At 61.5% G+C, this 16,045-nt stretch overlaps 3 protein-coding genes across 3 annotated transcripts; 1 reads left to right on the top strand and 2 right to left on the bottom strand.

The window, feature by feature from the left end:
* Nucleotides 1-73: 73 nt before the first annotated feature.
* ZNF581 (zinc finger protein 581) lies at nt 74-2,170 on the bottom strand. The gene is made up of 2 exons (XM_090260795.1): nt 2,042-2,170; nt 74-1,382 (listed from the first exon to the last, which is right to left on the bottom strand). The coding sequence occupies exon 2, from the start codon at nt 1,362-1,364 to the stop codon at nt 771-773; it is 594 nt and encodes a 197-aa protein (XP_090116921.1). The 5' UTR covers nt 1,365-1,382; nt 2,042-2,170; the 3' UTR covers nt 74-770.
* Nucleotides 2,171-2,375: 205 nt separating this feature from the next.
* On the bottom strand, nt 2,376-4,551 carry ZNF580 (zinc finger protein 580). Its single transcript, XM_090259821.1, has 2 exons — nt 4,366-4,551; nt 2,376-3,315 (listed from the first exon to the last, which is right to left on the bottom strand). The coding sequence occupies exon 2, from the start codon at nt 3,301-3,303 to the stop codon at nt 2,785-2,787; it is 519 nt and encodes a 172-aa protein (XP_090115947.1). The 5' UTR covers nt 3,304-3,315; nt 4,366-4,551; the 3' UTR covers nt 2,376-2,784.
* Nucleotides 4,552-12,835: 8,284 nt separating this feature from the next.
* On the top strand, nt 12,836-15,052 carry ZNF784 (zinc finger protein 784). Its single transcript, XM_090259660.1, has 2 exons — nt 12,836-12,924; nt 14,130-15,052. The coding sequence occupies exons 1-2, from the start codon at nt 12,847-12,849 to the stop codon at nt 15,015-15,017; spliced, it is 966 nt and encodes a 321-aa protein (XP_090115786.1). The 5' UTR covers nt 12,836-12,846; the 3' UTR covers nt 15,018-15,052.
* The last annotated feature ends 993 nt before the right edge of the window (nt 15,053-16,045 follow it).

Genomic DNA, 16,045 nt, shown 5'->3' with positions numbered 1-16,045 from the left:
GAGGATGGAGGCGGCCACACGAAAAAATCACAGATGAAAACTGTATGTCAGAGTGACCTGCACAGGGGAGAGCTGGTGTGTATCTCACATATATTTGATATAAAATGTGTTTCTTACAACTGATTGTGGTTTGGAAATAGAAGTTTAAAAACACACTGCCTAGAAGCCACAGGCCCTGAGGAACCAAGCGAGGACTCGCCCCTCCCCAAGCCCTGCAAGTCAAGGCCCGTGGGGCCCAGGCACGTGCCGAGTCTCCCTGCCGGGCAGCCAGCAGGTGAGCCAAGCCCCTGCCCCCCAAAGGGGGCCTCAAGCGCTCCAAGTAGAAAGCGGGTTTATCGCGTGTCCACTCTCAGGACCTGGCTGGAGGCGGGGGGGGCGGAGGGGCGGCAGGTCTGGAGCCCCTGCCCCCAACCTCAGCACGGAGGCCTCAGGGAGATGATGCAGGTTCCCCGCGGCCCCCAGCCACATTTCCAGGCCAGAGAAAGTCCACACCCAGCAGTCTCCCCCACAGCCCTCGTCCGGGCCCAGCCTGGAATAATTCCGACGTCGCTGAGGCTGGAGGCCTCCGCTCTGTGAATGTGAGGCCTTCTTCCCACCTTGTCTCCAAAGCGCAGGGACCTGAAGGTGACTCCTGAGCGCCTCCTTCCGCGGGGCGCAGCCCCCCAAACGGGTGGGTCTGTGTTTGTGTCCAGGGCCCCGCGGCCCAGCCTCAGTCTCGGGAGTCTAGGCTCCCCTAGATCCACGGTGCCGGGGGTACCCCGCCCGCCGGCTCACGGGTGTTTCCACCGGGTGTGCTTCTGCAGCGTGTTCTGCTCCATGAATCGGCGCGGGCAGTGCGGGCACTGAAACGGGCGCTCCCCGGAGTGAACCCGGCTGTGCTGGGCCAGCTCGCCCGCCTCTCGGAACCGGCGCGGGCAGAGCGGGCAGCCGTGCGGCCGCCCGCCGCCAGCCCGGTGAATGGAGTGGTGCCGCGCCAGGTGGCTGGCCCGCTTGAACGCCTTCCCACAGGTGTCGCACTCGAAGGGCTTCACCTCCGAGTGGGTGATGCTGTGTCGCTGCAGGTAAGACATGTACTCGAAGACCCGGGAACACACGGGGCAGCTGTAGCACTTTTTCTGAGCGGAAGCCCCATCGGCCCCCGGCTGCCTCTGAGCCTCCTCGTCCACCAGCACGGTGTACGGGACGCCCTGGGTGTCAATGAGCAGGTAGTGGTTGGGCCTCGGCGGGGACGAGGTCTGGGGAGATCCCGTGGAGGAGGAAGGTCCGGGTTCTGGGGACCTGCCTGTCCGAGGGGGAGGGTCCTCCATGGCCTCAGCGAAGGGCAGTGCTGGGGACTGGGGGCAGGGGGCCGGCAGCACCAGCATCCGGAGGGTGGCTGAGGCCTGGTGGGCGGGAGAGAGGCGCAGGTTACACGGAGGAGGGAAGCTTGGCCCCGCGGCTCCATTCTCCCCTCCGTGGGCCTGCCCAGAACTTCTGCCTCCTTGGGCCCTGGACTCTGTGACCCCCTGTAAGGCTTCTACGGCCTCCCTCCTGGAGAAACCCCTCCGGTCCTCGGTTCCACCACCCCGCTGGAGGCGCAACCGGGACCTCGCTGCCTCCCCGTGTCCTCCCCAGGCCCCTGGTGGCGCCTCTACTCCGGCTGCCTCACCCCAAATGCTCCCAGGCCTCTCCGTCCCTTCTCTGCTGCCCCGGACCTTACACACGCCACCCACAAAAGCTTGTCTGCGCCTCTATGCACATGCCAGCCTCCTACCGGCTGCCACCGTGGGCCCGTCCCACCCCGCGCTGGCCACCGCCCGGCACACCTCGGCCCGCCCCTGGCCCGCTACCTCCAGGCTCCCCGGTGCACGCCCATCCACCCCAGATCTCTCTAGGTCCTAGCTCTCCCGAGGTCCACCCGCGCCCGGCCTCCGGCCTCTCCGCGACTTGTAGGCAGCGCCCTCCCGGAGCCCGGTCCCGCCCCGCCCCGCGCGCAGGTCCTCGCCCGCTCGGCCCCGCCCCTCCGCGGCCCGAGCCGCCCGCCGCCTCCCGGCCCCCGTACCCGGTGCAGCAGCCTCTCAGGTCCGGGCGACTCCGGACCCGCCCCGGGCTCCCCCCGTGGTGGCAGGCGGCGGCCGCGGCGTGGGGGGGCGGGCCTCTGCTAGTCCCCCAAGAGCCAGCAGCGCCGGTAGGGGGACTACAGGCCGGGAGGCAGAGAGCGTTACAAGGGAGGGGGGGTAGAGCGGGGCGCCTGGGCCTTCGGGAAACGGCTCCGGCCGGAAACACACACCGACATAAAGGTTCCCAGGCGCTCGCAGCACGAACTCCACCCTCAACCCTGCTGCTCCCGGCCCCGGCCCCGCCCCATACGCAAAGCAAAACAAAAAGCCCCGAAGTGCAGTGCGGAATGTTTATTGAGCAAAGGGCGCGGGGCGCGGGTGGAAGGGGGACATACAGGAGCCGTGCCCGTGCTCTTTCGTCGAATCTACGAGGTCAGCCTTTTACCGCCTCGGAGCAGAAAGCCGCGGCTCAGAGAGGTTAAGTCACTTGCAAAGGGTCACACAGCACAGCGGGGCTGGAACCCAGTTGTGACTGGCTCCGAGGCCCGGGCAAGGTCAACCCCTCGATCTACATCACACAACTAGGGAGAAAGGGAGGGAATGAATGACGGAATGACGTTTCTCCCTTTGGATGGACAGGGAAACTGAGGCCCGGGGTAAGGCAGTAGCCTCAGCGGACCCGGGGAGTGTGTGTGGCTGTGCCGCTGTGTGGGTCGGACGCCGAGGCCCAGGGCCGGGTCTGGGCTTAGTGGAGGCGCACGTGCTGCGCCAGCTCCGCGGCGTCCTGGAAGCGGCGCGGGCACAGCGGGCAGGTGTGCGGCGGGCCCGCGCGGGCACGGTGCGTGGCGCGGTGCCGGGACAGGTGACTGGAACGCTTGAAGGCCTTGCCGCAGGCGCCGCACGTGAAGGGCTTGAGGTCCGAGTGCGACACGCGGTGGCTCTGCAGCCGCAGAGGGCTGGCAAAGACACGGGCGCACTCCGGGCAACTGTAGCCCTTCCGAGGACTGGGCTCTGCTGGGGGTGCCTCTCGCTGGGGCGGGGCCCGGGGCTCCTCCTCCAGCGGCACCGTGTACGTGTAGGGGACCCCGTTGGCGTCGATGAGCAGGTGTCGGCCCAGCCGCTGGGGTCGGGGCCCCGCCACGGAGGAAGGAGTGGAGGACGGGCCTTCCGTCTTGGGAAAAGGGGGAGCCTTGGGGGGTGGGGGGTCCATGGGCTCCGGAGAGGAGGACCGAGGGTGGGGTGGCCGCGGGGGCAGCAGCAGCATCTGGAGCGGCAACTGGGAGAGGCCGGGAGGGAGAAAAGTTAGCATCGCCACTCCTGGGGAAAGAGTGCCCTTCTCAGGGCTGCTCCTCGGCACCACTGACCTATGTCCCTACAAAACAGAACCTGACTCCAGACCAGGTCGCTCAGGTTCCAGGCTGCTCTGGAACGCCTCCAGCTGAGTGCATGCCTGGGCCCCAACCTGCCTTTCCTGCTGGGCCCTCCGCTCGGCCCCAGACCCCACAGAGGGCCTCGTCCTGCCACTTCCCCACCCCACGACAGCCAATTCACGTCCACGTCTATTTTCCCATCTTTAACATCTTTTCGGCTTTTTATCTCAGGCGCCGAGCCCGGTGGGATTCTTGTAAAGGGTCGCTTGCTCGCTCCGCTTCCCAGCCCCAGCTCAGGTTGCATGCTCCCTCCGGCCCCGCAGTGGCCCCTTCCGTCTGCTTCCCCGGCCGTCCTGGAGCTCGGCCCCCACCAGCTGCGCTCTAAGTGCTGCCCATACACAGGGCCATCCACGTTCCTCTCCATTTCCTCCCCAGATACATCCCAGAGCCCCACTAACCCAATTCCCCACTTTCCACTCTGGCTCCTCTAGCCTGTTCGTACCCTGAGCACCTCGGGTCTCCACATCGCCACCCCACTGCCCACCCACCGTCTGCACTCTGTCTGCGTCCGAGCACCCTCAGCTGCCTGCTTTCCAAGTACCCTGCGGCTCTGGGCCTCCCATCCCCCCACAAGGGTCCCTCACACAGAAGCCACGGCCATCTTCACTTTTTCCCCTCCCCCTCCGGGCTCACACACATCAGGGCCTCCGGGGACCCTTTGCCAAACTCTCTCCCAAGCCCCCTTGGCCCTCCCTTCTGTGTGCAGCTGACATCTTTATTCCTCCGCTCCTCGCGCCGCTATACCCGGCAGGGCTTTCCACCCGCTTCCCCACTGCACCCGGGGGTCCCCTTCCCCGTACGGCTCCGTCCCCGCCCCACCCCCACCCGGGAGCGCCAGCCCCTCCCCCCCCGCCGGCCTCGCGCCCTCCCGAAGCTAGGCTCCTCCCGCCCCGTACCCGGTGCAGCGGCCTCTCGGGTCCGGAGGAGCGGGCCGAGGTCCCGGGAGGCCCGGGCTTCCCCTCGTGAGTGCCGGCAGTCGCAGGACCGAGACTTCCGGGAGCTCCGGGCCGGCGGCGCCGGGGACGCGAGCGCAGGGGGCGCGGGCGCGGGGCCGCGAGGGGCGGTGGCGTCCCTGGGAAAAGGCGCCGGCCGGAAACGCGCGCGCTGCCACGAAGGTTCCGCCGCCGCTGGACGGGCCGCTCCCACCGCCCGCCTTCTTTGAGCACCCAGGGTGGGGGTGGGGCTGAGGGGCCGGGGAAGGGAAGCCCGCCCCCTGCTCCCCTCTCAGCCAGACAGGAACGGTTCCGTCGCTGTGACAGTGACCGACTTATAAACTGGAGCTAGGCGCCATAAGTTTTCCCGAAGTCCCCCAAGGAATGGGCGCTCCCATGTTGTTCTGTTCCCACTGGTGTTCCCGCCTGCGTCCCCTACCCAGTCGTACCCAGGGCGGGAGGAACGTGTCTGCTGGTGAGGCGCATGGCGAGACCGAGGTCCAGAGGCCGCCCACTGGTTCTGATGTGGCGCAGCCAGGATCCTTCCACCCAGCAGGTGGGGAAACTGAGGCCCAGAGAAGACGGGTCAGAACACCACAGAGAGGAGGGGGGACGTGTGGCATTTCCCACTGGGCAGGGAAGCCTGAGGCCCAAGGAGCAGCAGCTGCCCCATCCTGCTGACACCGGGCAAAGCAAAGTAGGTTGAGAGGGAAACCGAAGCGAAGCTGCGTCCCCTGGGCGCCCGCAGCTCGTCCTCCTGCTGCGCCGTGAACTCGAGGCGCACGAGCCTGAGCCGGCGGCCTTCGGGGATCACCGTCTGGGGAGGGCGGGGGGGACAGCGCCGCAGCAGCACTGGCGGGCGGGGAACTGGGGCAGCGGGGAGCGCAGAGGGAAGAGGCCGTACTGTCGGGCCCGGTTCCGGGACCCCAGAAGGTGGCCCGAGCTGCGGCCCGGAGAGCTGTCGGAAGAACCTCCTGAAGTGATGGAAACGGCCTGCGACCTGCATGCTGTCCGATGGGGCAGCCCCCAGCCACGTGGCTTTTTTTGCACTCGACAGTGGCCAGTGAGGCTGAGGATCAGGATTTTAAATGTTACTTATCTTAATTTACATCGAAAAAGCCGCACGTGGCTCATGAGTGTCTACCTCACGGGACTGCTGCAATTCACCTCCCAGGGCCCGAAAGCGCACCCGACAGAGTCCCAAGACTTTGTAGTAAAAGAAGTATAACCAATCTCCTGAATGGCTTTTATACTGATTTACTGTTAAAACGATAGGACTCTGGACATGTTGGGTTAAGTAAAGAATGTTATCAAAATCCATTTCACCTGTTCCTTCCCGAGGTTTTAATACGGCCCACCTTCCATTCGTACTGGGCAGCTTCCTCACAGAGCTGGGGGCGGAGGGGACGGAGGGGACGGAGGGGGCGTGCCTGATTCAGAGGGGCAACCATGCCTCCTGTCCGCACCAGAGCTTCTCAATTTCGGCACTACTGACACTCTGTGTGTTTGCTTAGGGGGGTGGGGGGGGGTGCATCCCTGGCCTGTAACCCCCAGACATGAGCAAGCACCGCCCCCCAACTCCCCTTCTGGTTGTGACAACACACATCGCCAAATGTGCCCCAGGGGGTAACTTTGCTCCTGGTCTGCAAAGACAACCACCCCACCTTAAGTCTCCCACTCAGGTCCCTTTCCTGAGTTTCAGACCCACACACCCACCCCATCCCCAGAAATAATGGCCATGACCAACGTTTGGAGCCCTTACTATTGCCAAATGCACCACATCCTCCGAGCAGATCCGCGGGGGAGGTACCTACAGACGAGGACAAAACTTGGAGAGGTCATGTGACCTCCATCGCCAGACACCTCACCCTTCTCCCCATGGTTTACAGCGACAGCCCCCCCCACCTCTGTGCCTCCTCCCATCTTTCTCTGGCAATATTGCAGCTTTTTTGTCTTTAATGTCATTTCTGACTTAAAACCCTCCTCCCTGCACTCAGAGTAGAACCCAGAAGCCCCCAGGCCCCGTGTGCACTGGCCCCCACCACCACCTGGCTGTCCCCTTCACAAGGACGGGTCCTCTCTGGCCACTCGTCCTCAGCTCAAATGCCACTTCTTCACGGAAGCTTCGCCGCCCGCGTTAGAGGTCGAGCAGGTGACGCCCTGCCCCGTCAGTCTGTTTATTCCTCCGCATCCTGTGTCACCTCCACGGCGGCCTTGCTTACCGAGGGGCCTGCTGTTTTACTGTCTGCCCTTCCGGCTCTCCAGGAAGGCAGGGCCCAGCTCTGTCCCAGGCAGCGCGGTATCCTCAGGGCCTGACGGCAGGGGTTTCACTGCAACACCGGCTGCGTGATGAATGAAGGAATGAATGAATGCAAGCACTCCCTCCCCAAGTGTAGCATTACCCCCGCCCCCCTAAAAACTCCCTTTCCCAGGAAATGAACGCCATGAGTCCCCACCGTCTACATGTGTCTGGAACTTCAAATGGCCTCACCCCCCCCCAACACTTCCTCCTCCCAACGCCGAACAGGCCCCGGGTTCGGCCCACGCCCTCATGCCCCCTCCATTCCCCCAGCCCCTTCCTCTCGTGCCTGCACCCTGCGCCTGCCTTCTCCCTGGTCCCTGGCCCCAGTTCCCCTCCCACGCTGACCCGACACCCCTCTCACAGCTGTGGCAGATGGAACTTCTGCACCATTCAAGCCTTGTCACGGCCCCTGGTTCCCTCAGGACCAAGTCCCCGAGTTCCTTCACCGGGGCTGAGGCAGCCCAGCCTCCTGACCTTACCCCTCACTCCTGCGCTCCGCCTGGACTGAGCCCTGAGCGTGTGCGGCCCGAGCTGCAGAGGCTTGTGTCTCCCTCTGCCTGGGACCCCTTCCCCTTGCTCTGCGGGCAGGCTCCTCCGGGGCCCCCCAGGGGCACACTCGCCAAGGACCAGCTCCGGAGGGAGCTAACACCTCTGCTCAGGATCCCCCCACAACTCTGCCTACCGGCAGAACCCCGTGACCCGGAATCCGAGGCCTCCCACCATCGGCTCCGGCCGCCTTTCTTCCCCCTCGCCTCACCCGCCCTGACTCCTCGGGTCCCCAAATGTTGGAACACTGGGCCTCTGCTCGTGCTGAGGACTCCCACCCAGGCCTCTTCACTGTCAGGTAAACACTGCGCCTTCGGCAGTCTCTCCAGACTCACCTGACACGGACTGGCTACCCAAGAGGCTCGGCGGGGACAGTACCCAAACGTGGTGCCCCCCACTCCAGCCCCCTCACTTCCCTCTGGCTGTTCAACCCTCCCCACCCTGCAGCCTGAGCCCTGCCTCCTTCAGGGACCTTTCCTGGACCCCCCTTTACTCAATGTCCCCGCTCACTCCACATGACCTCGCGCTCCCATCCAACAACCCCTGTGCCGTGGCTGGTGCAGCTCCGTGGACTGAGCGCCGGTCTACAAACCAAAAGGTCGCCAGTTCGAATCCCCATCAGGGCACAAGCCTGGGATGCATGCCAGGTCCCCAGCTGGGGGCATGGGAGAGGCAACCACACAGTGATGTTGCTCTCCCCTTCCTTTCTCCCTCCCTTCCCCTCTCTCTAAAAATAAATAAATAAAACCTTAAAAAAAAAAAAACCAACTATGCACAAGGAGAGACTTTTTACAAAAGAAAATAAGGTAGCTTCAAAGAGGAACGGAAACCACGAAGGGCTTGTGAGCTGCCCGCTGCTGCACAGCAAGAACACAGGGCTGGGATCACGAGGCCCACAGGACAGCTGAGGAAGCCCAGAGCCGGAGACATAACGCGTGAATGGGCAAGAACACAGAGTCAGGCGTCACTCACACACCAGACCAGAGAGGGGCAGTCGCCAGCCCCGGGTCACACAGGTAGTCAGGGCCGGCTCGTCTGAGACCAATCCACCCTCAGGGCTGGAGGGAAATGATAATCAGATCCAGGGTGCCCCTGGAACCTCTAGCCTGGAAGCTGCTCCCTGACAGATACACCGGGGTAGGTGGGCCCATTCCTGGGAAGGTCGGGAGTGGGCAGAGGTGGCAGGGACAGCCAGAGCACGTCATGGCCTTTGCACAGGGGCCGCACAGAGAGTCCCGGGCGTGAGACGCAATGCTGGCTGCATGAGGCTCTTGCAGATCTGTAAGAAGGCCTGGCGGAAGCTGGCCCGCCTGCCTTGGCATCGCCCTGAACTGCTTCTCCAGTCACGGGATATGTGTGGAGCGCCCCTGGAGGCCAATATGTAAGTGAGCACTTGAACTTGGGGGCCCAGTGGGGACAAAATGGGTGACCTGGGAGAAACAAAGAACAGGCAAGAAAACAGGTGTCTCTGCAATGTGGCCAATCACACTACCATCTGGCCGCTGGCAGGGAGATCATCCATTCCTGAGGCCAGAGAGTGAACACCCCAGTCACAAAGTTCCCCCAGTGCAGAGTGAAAACCTGAGGCCCTTGCCTGTTGGGTGAAACGAAAGGGGACAAGGAGACGAGCCATCCCCCTGGGAAGGGAGACCGTCTTTCTCCGGCTTTCCTGTCACCCTGCACTTACGGATCACACTCAGTCTTTCTCGGACAGAACAGCCCAGAAGCAAACGGGGCCTTGTCCATTAGAGAACCAGAGCCTAGTTCTGCAACTGACGTCTCCCTAGAGGACGCCGGAGACCTGGGGGACAGTCCCAGATCGCTTGCGAAAGCCACCAGGTTTGTGCCCACCTCAGTAACAGACTGAGCCTCCCCTCAGCACCAGGACGTGCTGGGCCAGCTGCCCCGTGGTCCCAAACCACCAGGGCGAAGGAACAGGTGTCCGAAGCCGGTGAGCGAGCCGGTGCTGGCAATGACTGCCTGGTCAGACCTCACGGGGGGAGCGCAGTGAGAGAGGCCACGGGCCTGGGGCAGAGAGCATTCTGGAAGGCCTGCAGGCACGGAGGCACCGCAGAAAGCCTGGTTCTCCTCTCCGCTCCCACCTGTATGTGCACCCGCACCACATGCTCTTGAGGTCAAGGAGCAGGCATTGGCCTCGACTCGCGGCAGGAGATGGGCCTAAGGCCCCGAGGGAGGAGGAGAGGCTCGCGCAGGGGAGGCTGGGTGCTGGGGGGAGCAGGAGACTCTGCAGTTATTGAGAAGAAACTCATGGTTATCCTTGAAACCAGAGGAGTAACCAAGGGAAGGAAAAGGGCATTGACTGAAGGCGGGACAAGGACATCCAAGGGCTGCGGTGGCCACAAAACCTGCGTGCACCCCCCGCCTTTGCTTAGCTGTGCCCTCAGTCCTCTGCCCCTTAAGCTCCCATCTCCCCAGGCAGCCGGGGGTGTTTTCCACGGCCCTGCCTGCGCCCAAACTCTAGACTTTCTAATTCACTTCTGCCCCGCGCTCCCGGGATGTGCACAGGCCTCTTGCACGCGGCAACCAATTCCTGCGGGGCGCGCTGAGGGTCTCCTTGCACGCCCCCAGAATCTGAGTGACACATGCATTTCTTCACCACATTGCCCTCCACCTCCTCTTTCAACCCCCGAGCAGGTTTTCTCTTCCCTGCGCCTCCCTGTTCCATCCCATCCGGGTAACCCTCCTCGCTTCTAAGATCGCCCCCCCCCGCCCCAGAGCCCCTGAGTGTCTTTATCTCCCCAACACCGAGGTCTCTTCCTTTCAGGCTTGTCCTGCGACACCCATGAAGTGTTTTCATCCCCCCGCAGTCTACCACGTCAGAGAGCCAGGACTCAGCCCATTCCGACACCTCCCCGCCCCCTCCCCCCGCCGCCCCTCCCCCCACCCCCCTGCCCCCGCCGCCCTCCCCCCGCCGCCTTCCCACCGCCCCTCTCCAAGACCCACCCAGGCCTCCCTGGTGTCGCCCCTTGTATGTCCCCCAGGGCTCCCCCGACACGACCCTCCTCGGTCCTCCCCCTGGTCCCCCCGGGTCAGTCGGCTCCGGTCTTCTCCCCCCGCCCCTGCCCGCCGCTCCAGGATGCTCACGGGAGCATCGCCCCAAACTCTCCGGGGGACCCTCCACCTTACGTTCTGCGACCCCTGTCCCGGGCATGACCCTTCCCGCCCGTGCGTCATGCGGAGCGGCCGACCAGCTTCTGCTCCCGAGGCCGCGGGAGGCGGTGGGACCGGACCTTCCCGGCGGCGGGGCTCGGAGCCGCAAGAAGAGGGAAGGTGCTCACGGGGAAACCGTCCGGCCGGAAACACGCTCCCGAAGGAACGGTTCCGAGAGCCTCCGGTTCCTGGGACCTGAACCTCAGTCACTGCGAACTTAGCAGACACCTGTGAAGGGTCTCCTGTGTGCCAGCTTCTGGGGCTACAAGGGGAAGAGACGGAGATCGAAGTCGTCCCGCCTTCCTTCCCCTTAGAGGCGACAAATCGTGTTTTTATCGGATCCATGCTGCACAAGGAACTGTCCTAGGCCTCGTGGGGGCGACAAAGACCACAATATGTATGGAAATGTCTCACCTACCGGAGCACCCGGGAGAAGTCACAGGGATAACACAATGAGAAGACCGAAATTTAGAGGCGGGCATACACACCTTTAGCATCACTAACGGATGTTGCGCAGGTCGAGACTAGATTTCAAAGGAGAAGGTCCTATTAGTGTCTCAAATTCAACTGAGGCCCATGAAGCTAATGAAGCTTAAGCTTCTGAGGCTCCTCACCTGCAAAAGTCCTTCCCTGTGGGATGAACGTGGACAATTCAGAGCAGTTCAGATTAGCAACTGTTCAAAAAGATCGTTTTGCAATGCCCACATCAGATACATACAGGGCCAATGGCACTTTTAGGAGTCCTCAAAAAAAAAAAAAGTTTTTTGAATTCAGAAGGAAAAAGAATGTAATCCAGCCTAGCTTGGGTTCATCGTTATACCAACTCAGCCATAAAATATTATTTTAAATATTTGTTTTGGAAATAAGAGGGCTGCACAGGCAGAAATGCCAGGGCCCCTGAAGCACTGGAGACTATGATCAATGCCATCATTTCATATATGAAGCAAATATAAAGACATACAGGGGGAGGAGGGAAACTTGACTTGGGGTGGTGAACACACAATACAATATACAGCTGAGGTATTCTAGAAGTGCACACCTGAAACTCATATCACTTTATTAACCAATGTCACCCTAATAAATTCAATTAAAAAGGAGGATAAAAAGAAAGACGTGCATGGGAAAGAAACGCAGAAAATGCAAACTCAACCTCAGGTGAAGGAGAGAGAATGGGTGGGGGTACACAGAGGGCTTAGGTTGCATCTGTAATGCTGTCTGTTCTAAGTTTATGAGTGAGTATGGGGAGCTGTTTACATTATTCTGAATACTTTTCCTATACAAAAATAGTTCATAATAAGACAAATATAAATAAAAGACACTTTCTGTGTATTACTCAAGATAGAATATGTTATGCTACAAACAGGCAACCTCGAAACTCAGTGGCTTGACACAATAAATGTGTATTTGAAATGCTAAATCTCCAAGAAAGATCAGACCGTAGAGAGTGTGGACCTCAGGTTGTATGGAAACTTCACTTCAACCAGCAGATCCCCAAGCACAGAATGGCAGGAGAAGTGGGACGCCGTGACTGCCTTGCTGGCTTTCACTGAGGGCTGAGGTTAACACACGTCGCTTTCACTGATTGTTCATTGAAAAACGAAAAAAAACAAAAAACAAAAAAACAAACAACCACGTCTAACTGCAAAGGAAAGTGCAATCTTACTATGTTCCCAGGAGGAGAAACAGGGAATTGAGGAATGATCATAATGTTTAGGCACGTCCTGCACTGCCCTTCCACAAAAACTATTTAAGGGTGCTGAACAGGTCTTCCAAAACCCTTCCCACGGGGTTTCCACAGCACTTCTACAGTTTCACACGTGATAAAATGTAGGCGTGGCCCAGAGGAGTGCGGCGACTTCACACAGCCAGGCCATGGAAGGAACGAGGGGAGGACTGGGAAGAGCCCAGGCCGGCCCTCTGTGCTGCCGAAAACGCCTGCCTTTTCCCGAACGTCGCACCAACCTGCGAATTTGAGCTACATCCCAGCACCACCAGTGTTGCTGCTGGCAGAACATCTTTCTGTAAACGAACTTAAGAACCCTTCCGTTTGGAAACTTTTGCTTTACTGCGTTATCCAGAGCCACGCGGAGCAGGTGACGACAAAAACATGCAAGGTGAACACAGAACAAAGGTTATTAAATGCTGGCGAGGGTCAATCGACAGCCTGAGCATATTAGTGCGGGTTAAAAAGAGAAATTCGAGGTAGCTCGCAGGCCCCCGGCGCCCCACGCAGGCTGTCGCCTTGGAGAGGGGATAGGTGACAGGTGATTTGGAAGCAGAGGCATCTTTCTCCCCGGGTGGGTCAGCACAGGCTAACTGGAAGCCCCGCCCACCCTCCAGTGCGCCTGCGCTGTGGCTCTGACGCCACTATAGCCCCGCCCCTTCCAGAATGACCATGGGTCTTGGGGGCGGGGCCTGGGCACAAGATGGCCGCGGAGCGCCTGGAGCCCCGGAGTCCGAGCTCAACGGCCCCGGAGCCGCGCTCCCCAGAGCCGCCGGACCTGGTGCGAGCGAGGAAGGGCCCTGGGCCGGGGACCCGAGGCGGGAGGAGGCCGCAGGGCAGGGGCGTGGCCTATGAGGGTTGGGCGGGGGAGGTATTTAGCGCTCCGGCCTGGAGGCGGGGTTCCGCGGTGGGGGGGGTGAGCGAGGGGCGTGCTCTACGAAGGAGCCAACGGGGTTGAAGGGCGGGGCTTAGTAGGGCGGGGCCTGAGGAGCGGTTGTGAGGATCACCTGGACCATGGACGGGTCCAAGATAGAGTTTATCTAATTAGGGGGCGGATCTTTCTAAGGGGCGGAGCCTCCGAGAGGGGCTAGTGCACTCGGATGGAAGGATAGGGAAGGTGATCTTGAAAGACAAAGAGTTAGGGGGCGTTATGAGACACCCACGTTGGGGTGGGGGTGTGATTCTGTAAGGGGCGGAGCGATGAGCTTCGAATGCCCCCCGGCGGATATTTTGGGGAGAAAGAACTGCTCCAGGTGACTTCGGGACACCGCTCCCCGTTTCCCCAACTCGGGACTGGAGGGTGAGGACATTCATTCATTCAACAAACATTCACAGAGTCCTATTTAGTTGTGCTCATAGATGGGTAGGTAAATAAGGCAGATGAGGACTGTGGTCCCCCGAAGCTTGAGTCTAGCCGGGCAGAGAGACATTAGGAGATTCATGGCGCTGTGTTCTAGAAAGGAAATAAAGACGGAGTGCTGGAGTGGGGGTGGGGGAGCTAAATTTAGACGCCAGCAGTCAGCTGTGTGCCGGCTTGTATTTACACTGGGGTCAGGGAGATGAGCAGGAGCCAGTCCCGGTGGGTATGACTATGACGGTTTTGGGTTTTTAAGTGCCGTTGGAGCCATGGGAGCGTTTTGAATGGGAAAATGCCTCAATCTGATTTCCATTTCCCAAAGCCATTCAGGCTGCTTTGGCGAGGTGCGTTATGAGGACCAGGCTAAGAACAGAGGCTCCTTTCAGGAGGCGTTTTCAGTTGTCAAGGCAAGAAATGACTGGCTTTTAATTGGAGTGGAGGAGACATGGCTGGATCGTGGTATATTCTGCATAGGAGGGGAAGTCCTGATGGGCACAGAGCAGGACCTGGAATTGAGGGGTCCCGGGATGCTGCAAAGGAGCTGGAAGTTTGAAGTACGTGGGAGCGTGCTGGGGAGGCCTTGAGGTAGGGGCCACAGGTTCCTCTTCTCTCCCCGCCCCCCTCCCCAGGTTCTGGTGCCTGATGACAGCAGCCCCGCCACTCCCCCGCCGGACCTCATTGAAATCCAGGTGGTGAAGGTGACAGACACCACGCTGGTACCCGACTCCCCGGAGCCAGGTTCCCTTCACTGTGCCTTGTGCCCAGCCGCCTTCCGGCTGGTCTCGGAGCTGCTGTTCCACGAACATGGCCACCTGGCGGGGGCTGAGGGCGGCGGGCAAGGCGCGGACCCCAGCCGGTGCCATGTGTGTGGCCACAGCTGCCCGGGCCCCGCCAGCCTCCGCGCCCACTACAGCCTGCACACTGGAGAGCGCCCTTACCGCTGCCCGCTCTGCCCCCGGGCCTTCAAGGCTCTGGCGCCCCTGCTGCGGCACCAGCGCCGGCACGGGGCGGAGCCGGGGGGCTCTCAGAGGCCCTCCGAGGTGGCCGCTCAGGGACAGGGGTCCGGGGTGCCGCCGGAGCGGTCAGAAGTGGTGATGGCGGCGGCGGCGGCAGGCGCGGCGGTGGGGAAGCCCTTCGCCTGCAGGTTCTGCGCCAAGCCGTTCCGCCGCTCCTCGGACATGCGCGACCACGAGCGAGTGCACACGGGCGAGCGGCCCTACCACTGTGGTGTCTGCGGCAAGGGCTTCACGCAGTCCTCAGTGCTGAGCGGCCACGCCCGCATCCACACCGGGGAGCGCCCCTTCCGCTGCGCGCTCTGTGACCGCACTTTCAACAACTCCTCCAACTTCCGCAAGCACCAGCGCACCCACTTCCACGGCCCAGGGCCTGGGCTCCGAGACTCTGGAGGCCAGCAGGCAGCGGGGGCCGAGGGCCCAGGGACTGGGTGCGGGGCGGGAAGCACTCAAGAAGAGAGGTGTGGGGAGACCGCCACCGTGAAAGTGGAGGTCCACCAGTAGGCTGGTCGACATAGGCGGTAAGCGGCAGATTTCAGGGGAGGGGTTGGGTGGGACAACGAGGCAGATGACAGAAGAGGGGAGACTGGGGGAGAGACGACACGTACCGTGAGCAGCTCCCAGGGCTCCCACAAACCCCCAGGGCAGCTCAGAGACCCGGAGAAAGGCACAGACGCAGCCCAGGGGATGGCCAGCTCCATGGGAGGAACACGGGCTGGATGTCATCTCCCTGTCTGCCTGCTCTGGGTCGTCCTTGTGCAAGACGCAGCATGTCCCACAGGACCTGTGTCCTACACAGGGCAGATCTGGGGTCTACCACAGTGTCCCTGGCCAGCTCTTCATCTGCTGAACCCTGAACTGTCTTGGGGCCTGGCGGGCGGACAGGGATGGAACTTCTGCTTACCTCACTAGGTTGCACTGAACTTGGGAGACCTACCCGCCCACCTGCAGGCAGAGGACACCAGCCAGGTGTTCCACACAGACTGGGGTCCCATCACCTCAAAGCCATAGGCTCCCCAGGTCACAGCCACAGCACTTGAGCCTCAACAATGTAAGCCTAGCCGGCCATAAGGATCTTGGCTCCAAGAGCTGCTCCCCTTGTCCCCAGGGCAGTCAGTCCCTTAACCCACCAGACCAGACTCTTTCTGAGGCCACTGAAAATCCAGACGGCAAATAGCCACCTAACATACCGTCCTCAAGGTTTAGTCTCAGAGCCCACACCTTATCACCCCACACTACCCGCCCCAGGTCTACAAAAGTAGCCTCAGGTGTCTAATCTCCGCCCCCAACTGAAGCAAACAGCTTACTGCCCGACCCCAGGTTACCCCAAGGAAGGGGCAGTGGATGGCGGCGGTATGGACGGCTGGGAGTGGTGGGTGTGCGCCGAGAGTCGGGGAGAGGGGAGGACTTGGGAGCTGGAGGCGGGAAGCCTCCAGTTCTATTCCTATTAAAGGACTTCATGAAGGGTTTCCCTCTGTCGGCCTTGTGCTTGAGAGGTCTGCTCTGGGGGGCGGGGGTTGAGGGGCCGCACT

This window comes from Furipterus horrens, unplaced genomic scaffold (genome assembly GCF_987537825.1).
Source record: "Furipterus horrens unplaced genomic scaffold, mFurHor1.1.pri manual_scaffold_13, whole genome shotgun sequence".
NCBI classification, from domain to species: domain Eukaryota; kingdom Metazoa; phylum Chordata; class Mammalia; order Chiroptera; family Furipteridae; genus Furipterus; species Furipterus horrens.
Note: the sequence above shows the minus strand (reverse complement) of the source record. Positions and strands in the feature narration are given on the sequence as shown.

Excerpts from the sequence above, each read along its gene's own strand:
- ZNF581 (XM_090260795.1), bottom strand. The coding sequence starts at position 1,364 with ATGCTGGTGCTGCCGGCCCCCTGCCCCCAGTCCCCAGCACTGCCCTTC.
- ZNF784 (XM_090259660.1), top strand. The coding sequence starts at position 12,847 with ATGGCCGCGGAGCGCCTGGAGCCCCGGAGTCCGAGCTCAACGGCCCCG. Across the intron at positions 12,925-14,129 it reads CCCCAGAGCCGCCGGACCTG|GTTCTGGTGCCTGATGACAG; the intron begins GTGCGAGCGAGG and ends CCCCCTCCCCAG.
- ZNF580 (XM_090259821.1), bottom strand. The coding sequence starts at position 3,303 with ATGCTGCTGCTGCCCCCGCGGCCACCCCACCCTCGGTCCTCCTCTCCG.